Genomic DNA, 7,473 nt, shown 5'->3' on the forward strand with positions numbered 1-7,473 from the left:
CAGCCTGTGCTGCACACTTTGTCTGGGGCATTAGGGTGTTAATGGATTATGGAAAGGTGTTGACTCAGGTGTGTGTGTGTGAGGGTGGTACAGGGCTCAAAGTGTCCTGGGATCTGGCTTTGACACCAGTCTGGAGTTCTCCTCTCTGTCTCCTGTTCCCTCACCTCTCACATCCTCATTGATGAAAGTTAGTGCTCAGGATTAACCTTGGCTCTTCTTCCTCTTCCTCTGCAATGCCCTCTCTCTGCGTCGCCTAACAGCTGCCTGCCTTCATGGATATCGGAGGACTGACCACGGTGGTTGCAAACTCTGCTTACATCAATGCTCGAGGGAGCATCGATGGCTCTAATCCAGGAGCAGCTCGGGATAAGAAGTACCATTCTCGCCTCAAACTGCCCCACATCACTGTGTGTGAGGGCCTGGTGGAGACTCTGGATCTGTCCTTTGACTCCGTCTGTGTGGCTCAACCAATCGGCAAACGCCTCTTTCGAGAGTTCTTGGATGCAAATAAAGAGTACAATGGGGCTTGTCGTTTGTGGAGAGACATCGAGGACTATGACCTCTCAGAGGATTCTGATCGGGCCAAGAAGGCCTCAAAGATCATCCAAAGATACCTGGATCCCTCTGCCAAACACTTCTGCCCCTTCCTCTCTGAGGAGGTCATCTCTAAAGTGAAGGACAGCCAGGACGCTGCAGGAGATGACCTGTTTTCTGTAGCTTTAACCATGACTTTGACCTTTCTACGGGAAGCCCCCTTTGTTTTCTTCTTGGAGAGTTTGCATCTGAAGAGGTTCCTGCAGTGGAAGTGGCTGGAAATGCAGCCGATGGATGCAGACTGGTTCCAAGACTTCCGTGTGCTAGGGAAAGGTGGGTTTGGAGAGGTTTCTGCATGTCAGATGAAGGCTACGGGAAAACTGTACGCTTGTAAAAAGCTCAACAAAAAGAGGCTGAAGAAGAGGAAAGGATACGAGGTGAGAGAGCATCCGTCAGTATAAATGTTGTAGGCTTGGAAACTCTGTCAAAGATGATTGAAACACTTCTGTTGCTGTGCTCTTCTTGGGCTTTTGGCTAATGATCAAGTTTGGTGTTGTCACATTTCCATGCATGAGGTTTCAGAGAATCGCAGAGCGCTCTGAGATGATGTGCATGCTCTACGTGATTAATAAAGGTATTCTGCAGGCTTCATGTCCCTGGCCTGTGATGGTGCTAATCATCTTTGTCCCTGCCTCTGTCTCATTTGGCTTTATCCTGCAGTATTAAACACTGAGACAGGGATAGAGTGATTACAGGGAGCTTTAGTGAAAAGCTCTGCTGAATAGAGCGTCTTGGCACAGCTACATCTCGCCCTTGAGTTTCCTGAGGTCATGCATGTGCATCAGCATAAAAATGTCTCGAAGTTTTACTTCTTTTGTCCTCTTGAAGTATGTTTTTTCCCCCAAGCTCTTCTTTCTTAATTCCTCCTGTAGGGGGCAATGGTGGAGAAGAGGATTCTTGAGAAGGTTCACAGTCCCTTCATTGTGTCACTGGCGTACGCTTTCCAGACAAAAGAAGAGCTTTGTCTGGTCATGACGATCATGAACGGAGGAGATCTCAAGTAACTGTCACATTCTCCAAGCACAGAAACAAACACAAAGAGAATCTCTTCTTCATCTCTTTGCTGCTGGTTTTTGTGGTGCTACGAGGCCCTGTGAGGACTTAACCTGTCCTCTACTCCCTGCAGGTACCACATCTACCTGGTGGATGAGAACAACCCTGGCTTTGATGAGCCCAGAGCCTGTTTCTACATCGCCCAGATCATCCAGGGCCTGGAGCACCTCCACCAGAAGAGGATCATCTACAGAGATCTCAAACCTGAAAACGTGCTGCTGGATAATGACGGTGAGACTCTCTGAACGCTGATAAAGTTATTTGCAAAGAAGCAGGTGAAGGTAACTTTTGTTTGCTGATCAGGTAATGTGCGGATATCTGACCTGGGCCTTGCTGTGGAGCTCAAGGAAGGAAAAACAATGACGAAAGGATACGCTGGGACACCAGGTTGGCTTGGTGTACATCTACCAAACGATTTACGTAGCTGATTAGATGTGTTAATATCGTCTGACTCTGGTACTTGCAGGATACATGGCTCCAGAGATGCTCAAAGGAGAGAAATATGACTCCTCAGTGGACTACTTCACTCTGGGAGTGACTCTGTTTGAGTTCATGGCCGCTAAGAACCCGTTCAGGAATAGAGGGGAAAAGGTAAAACAACTTCAGCACAAGCCTATGGTCTAAGTGTGATGAAGGGAATCAGAATTTTCATCCTCCTTTCAGGTGGAACGTGAGGAGATGAAGGAGCGAATGCTGACGCGGCAGGTGATCTATCCAGACACCTTCAGCGAGCACGCCAAGTCTTTGTGTGAGGGTCTGATGGCCCGAGAGGTTGCTCAGAGGATGGGTTTCAAGAACGACTGCTGCGATGAGATCAGAGCTCACCCGTTTTTCAGCGACATCAACTGGAGGAAACTGAACGCAGGTACCATCCGTTCATTGTTTCTGATCTGGTTTGTGGTTGTTTAACTTGAACATTGGCCTGAGTACTGATCATGATAACCTGTTAGATTTAATTTCCACGTCTCACCTCCTCAGGTATTCTGCCTCCCCCGTTTGTTCCTGACCCCAAAGTGGTGTATGCCAAAAGTCTGGATGACGTTGGAGCGTTCTCCTCTGTGAAGGGCGTAACTCTGGAGGACTCTGATAAGACTGTTTTTGATGAGTTCTCTTCCGGTAACATCCCGATCCCCTGGCAGGAGGAGATGATTGAAATGGGCATTTATGGAGAGCTCAATGTTTGGGGTCCTGAGGGATCTATTCCCAACGACCTCCGCAGGGAGTCGATACTCGAGCAGCCAAAGTCATCGACCTGTTGTACGTCTTAGACTTCCTGAAACATTTGGAAAATAAACCACACACATCATGTACAGACTATAACACAATCCTCAGGACAAGAATCCTCATCAAGGGGTGGACCTCATCTCTCTTCATCCTTTTATCTTCCTCTTTTCATGGCTTTGTTTCTTTCTTTGTTCAGATACGTTGTGCTTCTAGTTTAAAGGTAGTGGTTTTAGCTTCATGGTGCTAAGTGACGATCACATGTTGAACATGTGTGGAGTGTTTGTCATTTAATAGGAGGTGTGTTTATCTGTATTTTATCCCAACTGTTGGAGCTTGTGTGTACCAACAATCCAACACCAGAATGACATTATTATGGTTTCAGAAGATTTCATGTTTTTTGTGTCAGAGTGGCTGGTGCAGGAAGTGACCAGATGACTAGCATTGACTTCTCATCAAAAAATGTGTTTTGGTCAGAAATGGTGTGCCAGAAAAAAAACCTCAAAAGTAAACTGAGTCACACCCTGCAAAAACTTAAATCTACATAAATGTTTGTGTTTTTTATTTTTGGTAAAAACTGTCTTGTTAGAACTTAATATGAGCCACATTGACCTGACAAGTCCAGAAAAATGTCTCATTTGAAGATACGAAAAGACATAAATGAAGCTTGAGTTGCTTGTAAAGAGTAGAAAAATGCTTGTCAAGTGTCACGAATAAGAATGTTAAAATTCAATAAACTAAACAAGTTCGTATTTTCTTACCCCACTGGCAGATTCTTTTACATGAAAAATTACTATTTTCCTCACACTGGTGTTTTAGAAAACCTTTATTCAGGCCTGTGTCTGAGCTGCTGTCTCTTTAAGGCTCCCAGCTCCACAAACCCCCTTCCCTCTGATTGGCCAGCCATCTGAAGACCTGTAGCGGTTTGAAACCTGCACACATTCAGTCAAAGCATCCAGCATTGTTACTTTATATCCATGTATACAGTATTACAGAACATATAATGTGGCAAATATAAATTTGGAGACTTCTGAGGCAAATTAATTTATTTTCAAAACAAAGATGTTAAAGCACAAGTGAAAAAAGAGAAACTTTACGAATACATACTGACAAATGAAAACCGATATTGGAGAGACTTATTTTTTCTGTTTCTAACGTGATAACCTTTTATATACAATTTAGAACCAGGATTTTGTCTTCAGTGATTGAAATCCCATGAGTCCTTTGAGGATCTCCTCGTCACTCTTTGGCTGTGGCTGCGTAGATCTGTATCCCCTGCTGAGGGATCTCTGCGAGCAGAGAGGCCTTAAAACTGCTCTTAAAGCTCTCTATGAACCTTAAGTCCGACTGGAACCGGATCTTGTTGGCCCACAGCAGCGTTGTTCGACTTCCCGGTCTGCAAAAGTGACGCATGGTTTGCAGCAGTTCTTCTACGCATTCGTGAGGGTAGACGACGTCAGCCGCCAACATGTAGTCCAATTGGTAGGTGGTGTGGGGGAAGTCCTGCTCCAAATTCTTGCCCCAGGTGAGTTCAGCTACCTGAGGGGTGTAGCGGGACCGACCTTTGGTGTTTCGCTGGAGGTTAAAGGTCAGGTTGGGTAAGATGACGGGGAGGTCTGTGGCTGTGACACAGGCACCTGAGGAGGAAAGCAGAAATGTAGGGAAGGACATGAAAACAGGTTTTATACATTCTGTCCCTCAGAGAAAGACTCTTATACACTGAAGAGAGGCTTTAATCGATAACAGCAGTTTCAGTCATCCAATACTAACGGTCAGCATGGCGTCAAAGTTGAAGATATACGTCTCTACAGCGTCTCGTCTACTTGTAATGCAAAAATGCTCATGTGGGTGGCAAGTCCTGCTCCTCAGACAATGAACCCAAGTGTTTGTGACCTTCTCATAGTCCTCTGAGATCCATTGATAGACCGAGACGCACAGTTTGTACCAAAGACTAGCAGAGTGTTCTCATACGTGCAAGGAAATGAATCCTCCATGACCTCTCTTCAACTCAGCCAGAGGCACAACATGACACAGCGAGCTACAACAAACAGCTACTGCGTGCTCAAGTTGTTAAAAATTTTTGTAAGTTGTACGATAACTCAGAAATGTAGGTTGTGAGATGAAGATTTTACTGCACATACCGAGCAGACTGGCCACTACCGAGAGCAAACCAGTCCCAGCTCCAATCTCCAGCACAGCTTTGTCCTTCAGGTTCACTTGCTGCTGGTTATTCTCCAGAAACTGGCACAAAGAAATCGCCTGCAGAATATGACAAACATGAGCTCATTCCTGTCCTTTAACCTGATTCAGAGTGTTTTCAGCTCCACACATGGGAGTGGGACATACCCCAGGCCAGGTCAGAGCTCCAAAGGTATCCATGGACTCTCGGATGATGATGTCATGACCTGCAAAGTGAAAAGACTCCTTCCCCAGAGCCGTGTGGTGCACACTGGACTCCCAGATGTTCCCCCTGTGCAGAGCCTCTCCCGCCATCACTGTGTGTTATGAGTAAATGAGAGTGTGAAATAAAGAGGCAAACTACTCAGTCTTAAACTTTAAACCTCCCTCCTCTGATGACTCACAGTCGATCTCTCTTCTTGACAATCTCTGCATGCCGTGAAGGCAAAAGGTCAAAAGGATTGTGTTTTATATTTAGTGAGCTTGTTTTATGATTTGTGTGTTTGTGGCTTACTCTAAGCTCAGTAAAAGTTGGAAAGAATGGACCAGTTTTAGTCTGCTTGTCTGTTTGGCTGCCGCTGAGCTTCAGTCTGGAGGCCAGAGTCACAGCTGCTCAAAGCCCTGTCTCAGCATGCTGCACACAGTGAGGCAGGGAGAGGCTGTTTGCAAGAGGTTAACATCACACTCAGATGGTTCCGCATCCAATATTTGATCACATTTGATTTTACAAAGGATGTGGAGTTGATGGTCAGTTTTTCCTCCAATAAAGAGTTAAAAACATGTTATGGTCCTACCTGTAGATATCTGTAGTTTCCACCCCTCCTCTAGTTTGTTCAGCAGGTCTCTGCGCTGTGTTCTCGTGGTCACAGACGTCTCATCATCAGTGACACACCTCTAAATGAGGCAGGGGAGCACATTTATGATGTTTGACCCCTCCCAGCACCTAAACAGCTCACTGCCTTTCCAGCGTGTCCCTCAGTTTAACCACAGATCAGTCTCCTGCTTGAATCTAATCAACTTGTGCCCACAAACTCTGCCAGAAATCTCGGTGTCAGATTGGTGACCAGCAGATGATCCAGAATGCAGCAGCATGTTGGGTCTTTAACCAGCCCAAAACAGCACATGTCACCCCGTTGTTAATCTCTCTTCACTGACTTCCAGTAGCAGCATGAATCAAATTCAAAGCTCTTCTTCTAGCTCACAATACAGTGACAAGAACAGCTCCTGCCTACCAGGAGTCCCTCATCCAGGTCTACACTCCTTCTTGCCACCTGCTCTGCCTGTGATGCCTGGTGCCTCCAGCCCAGCACGGCTCTGAATCTCTAGCCGGACTCTTCCCCTCTGTTGTTCCCAAATTGTGGAATAAATTACCTAACTCTTTACGATCCACAGAGTCCCTTTCTATTTGAAGAGATATCTGAAGACTTAGGTCCTTAATCTGACTCTTCCCCCCTTTTTGTCCTCAGGGGGTGAGTCAAAAGGTCTCAGATCCACCTCTCAGTATATATTTAGTATTTAGTTGAATATTATTTTTGACTGTAAAATGTTTTTTTGGATAACTTATTCTAAGATAGAAAAAAGGAACTCCTTATGGCAAAAAATAATTGAAGCACTTTATCTCATTAAATATTTTACCTCCAGTCTAAATTCTTGCTGGTGAACGCCGCTTTGGACAGAAACGTCAGCTAAATGAAACAGTAGAATTGTAAACACCTTCATATTGCTGTTTTTTCCCCAGTGTACTCATTATATCATTTGTTATCATCTTGGGTCATTTTCTCTTATTTATCTTCTTCTCTTGTTTATCTTCTTCTTATACCTTTGACACATTTTTATCCTTCTCCTTTGATGTTTCTCTCTTTCTGTCCTCAAGCATTCTTTTTTGTTCAAGTTGAACAGTCAGCAGAGAAAAAAAAAGTGATAACATAGATGAATTGTAGGCTGTAGCATCTTCTTTATTTATACGCTGCAGAACTGTTTGGCATAAACTTGATCTATTCATTGTTATTACCAATGCTTAATATCAAGGTCACAACTACTCATCCTGGGGTCCAGTCATGCAAATCTGTAATAATAACTTCACACAAATGTCTGATTCAAGGTGTTAAATGATGGAATGCCACCTGAATTGCTTAAAAAATCAATCAATACAGAAACAATCTGCTTGTTAAGGGAAATAAGCCCTTTTTCTTACTTCATTGACAGATATATTTTTATAAGCAAGTCAGGTGTTATTATTGGCTTTTAATATCTTAACAAGACAGTTTTTTTTATGCAGAAGCTTTTGCATCTCTACATCAGGATAGAAAAACTCCTGTCAACACTTATTGTATATAAAGTAAAAAACTGAAGCCCATATCTTAGCACTGAGTCTTCACCCAGGAAGCATCGACCCCTCCATCAGTCTGTCGGGTGAATCTGAACCTC

At 44.3% G+C, this 7,473-nt stretch overlaps 2 protein-coding genes across 2 annotated transcripts; one reads left to right on the forward strand and one right to left on the reverse strand.

Annotated features, from left to right (window-relative positions):
- The first annotated feature begins 272 nt into the window (after window positions 1-272).
- On the forward strand, window positions 273-3,499 carry LOC141808265 (rhodopsin kinase GRK1-like). Its single transcript, XM_074694779.1, has 7 exons — window positions 273-971; window positions 1,467-1,594; window positions 1,721-1,878; window positions 1,951-2,034; window positions 2,114-2,238; window positions 2,311-2,512; window positions 2,626-3,499. The coding sequence occupies exons 1-7, from the start codon at window positions 273-275 to the stop codon at window positions 2,913-2,915; spliced, it is 1,686 nt and encodes a 561-aa protein (XP_074550880.1). The 3' UTR covers window positions 2,916-3,499.
- Window positions 3,500-4,107: 608 nt separating this feature from the next.
- Window positions 4,108-5,361, reverse strand: mettl21cb (methyltransferase 21C, AARS1 lysine b). The gene is made up of 3 exons (XM_074695530.1): window positions 5,215-5,361; window positions 5,010-5,127; window positions 4,108-4,505 (listed from the first exon to the last, which is right to left on the reverse strand). Exons 1-3 carry the CDS (start codon window positions 5,359-5,361, stop codon window positions 4,108-4,110), a joined length of 663 nt encoding a protein of 220 aa, XP_074551631.1.
- Between the last annotated feature and the right edge of the window lie 2,112 nt (window positions 5,362-7,473).

This window comes from Halichoeres trimaculatus, unplaced genomic scaffold (genome assembly GCF_033239565.1).
Source record: "Halichoeres trimaculatus isolate MK-OKI-2021-1 unplaced genomic scaffold, fHalTri1.1 fHalTri1_scaffold_19, whole genome shotgun sequence".
Lineage (NCBI taxonomy): Eukaryota > Metazoa > Chordata > Actinopteri > Labriformes > Labridae > Halichoeres > Halichoeres trimaculatus.

Bases quoted from the DNA above. Each gene is read 5' to 3' on its own strand.
- LOC141808265 (XM_074694779.1), top strand. From the start codon at position 273: ATGGATATCGGAGGACTGACCACGGTGGTTGCAAACTCTGCTTACATC. The intron at 972-1,466 runs GTGAGAGAGCAT...TTCCTCCTGTAG, and splicing joins AGAAGAGGAAAGGATACGAG to GGGGCAATGGTGGAGAAGAG. The intron at 2,239-2,310 runs GTAAAACAACTT...TCCTCCTTTCAG, and splicing joins TCAGGAATAGAGGGGAAAAG to GTGGAACGTGAGGAGATGAA.
- mettl21cb (XM_074695530.1), bottom strand. From the start codon at position 5,361: ATGGCGGGAGAGGCTCTGCACAGGGGGAACATCTGGGAGTCCAGTGTG. The intron at 5,128-5,214 runs GTATGTCCCACT...CATATTCTGCAG, and splicing joins GAGCTCTGACCTGGCCTGGG to GCGATTTCTTTGTGCCAGTT. The intron at 4,506-5,009 runs GTATGTGCAGTA...TTTCCTCCTCAG, and splicing joins GGTAGTGGCCAGTCTGCTCG to GTGCCTGTGTCACAGCCACA.